This window comes from Suillus subaureus, assembly GCF_016647635.1.
Source record: "Suillus subaureus strain MN1 chromosome Unknown BJ212scaffold_199, whole genome shotgun sequence".
Classification (NCBI taxonomy): Eukaryota; Fungi; Basidiomycota; class Agaricomycetes; order Boletales; family Suillaceae; genus Suillus; species Suillus subaureus.
This window is the reverse complement of record NW_024538755.1, coordinates 1,998-3,820: the sequence shown is the minus strand read 5'-3', so window position 1 is coordinate 3,820 and position 1,823 is coordinate 1,998. Positions and strand designations below refer to the sequence as shown.

Here is a 1,823-nt window from a genome sequence, read left to right as displayed (position 1 = left end):
CTTTCCAACAACAGATGTCCTCCAAAAATTTGATTGGCACGAAGTCAATGTGTCCATCAATGAATGTCTCAGGAGAATTTTTCTGCCATGCCCAATCAGGTGTCAATGATGCGCGTGCCGGAATACTAATGAGCACTGGATGTCTGAGCTCACATTTTGTGCACATACCATGACTTCTGGGAGATCTTGATTGGTTATCCTGATGTGAAGGAACATTGCAGCTAAAGGGGTGGAAGATGCTCCAATGCCAGATCCGACATCATGTAGCACTGCAGAAGAGCCCATCATAACACTATGGCCAAGCATGGCTCTGTGAAAATCCTATACATTGGATTCTGTGAGCCATCAGCCGAGGATAAATGACCCCGTACACACGTCACATTTCCTTTCTTATGAAGTGTGTCAGGGTAGTGAAGGGGAGTGTGATGGCGAAAACTCACGTTGTCTTGCATCACTTTGTAGTTGTTACCCTTCATACCCGCTTCTGGAGGCCAAATAGCCGGGGTGCATTGTCAACCTCACGTGATCTTGCAAGTCGATCATAGTATCGTAGAAAACTCGGGCGGCGTTTGAGACACCCTGAGAATGAAGTCGCGTATAATACCCAGTGTTGTTCGATGATTTGAGTATGAGAGATACTCGATTGTTTGCAAAGACGCCTCGCTCAATTGTTTAACGCACAACATATTGCAGAGACGATTGTCAGCAGACAGCATGCGTACTACCTTCTTTAAAGCAGCCCATGAGGGTCAAAGCTCGTAAGACGCGTACAATTTCGATCTCGTCGAGGTTGACTGCTTCAGCCAGCTTATCCACGCTAAGACCTTCCAGGTGTTGGTCTAGAACATCTGCAACGCGTGCTTGCAAGGAAATCCCTGTGCACGCACAGTTTTAATTCAAAACAAACTAATAAAATTGGCAACAGAGCAGATATCATTCACAGTCGGTACTCACATTCATCATCGTATGTTGGAGGACGCCAGTATTGAGCTCAATTAGTGGTATGCACCTTCGAGTAGCCTCATTGCCTTTTTGAAGGCAAATGTATCTGTCATCAGGTAGAGGGGGTAGAATGCTGTTGCATCAGCACTGGGGACTTCATGTCTGGTATTCTTGTATTCTGCGATTGCTTGGCGTACATAGTAGTTGATGATATCCAAGACTCAAGAGAGCTTCAAGCTTGGCCTCTGGCTCATCGAAGTCCGTCATCTTTCAGGGTGTGGAGAAACGATGGTTGTGCCATCAAATGTTCAGATTTTATACTCTCGACTAAGCAGATATAAGTGCCGTGCTAAACCGACGACGCATGTAATTGCGATGGTTATGGTACACGCACTTTGTCATTTGAGTACACGTAGCATCAATGTAGCATCATCTGATTACAATCGTGGATATGAGCAAGCATAACATTTGATTAGTCTCGAACGTTCAAACCAGACAAGTTTGAGTTGAACACACCCGCACTGGCAGAACCCGGCGTTCCAGCGACATAAGATGCACGTCAGACTCACACTGCGTCAGGCCCACCTTGCTTTCTCACGTACCGTCACCCTTTTCATTCTTATTGAGAAACTAGGGGGCGGCATTGCCGTTAGAGCAGGGGTCGGCAGCCGACAAGCTGTGATCATTAGTGTTCTGTGAATAACCCTCTGAGGGGTTATCCACTGTGGATATCCACCAGGCCTAAATGAGGGTCAGTTATCCACGGGTGAGTATGGTGGATATCCACTGCCGGTAAAACCGGCCCGGCAATTCCGGGTGCTGCAAAATTTAGCTTGATTTACAAGTCTAGATCTATCCTACACTCTATGTCATGTCCCAGT

The 1,823-nt window shown here is 46.5% G+C and overlaps 1 protein-coding gene across 1 annotated transcript; it reads right to left on the bottom strand.

Moving 5' to 3' along the window:
* Positions 1-465: 465 nt before the first annotated feature.
* On the bottom strand, positions 466-882 carry BJ212DRAFT_1289404 (uncharacterized protein; the record flags this gene model as incomplete). The annotated part of the gene is made up of 2 exons (XM_041332054.1): positions 466-663; positions 712-882. Coding segments are annotated over 2 exons (369 nt in total), but the record flags the coding sequence as incomplete, so codon positions are not given.
* Positions 883-1,823: the final 941 nt, after the last annotated feature.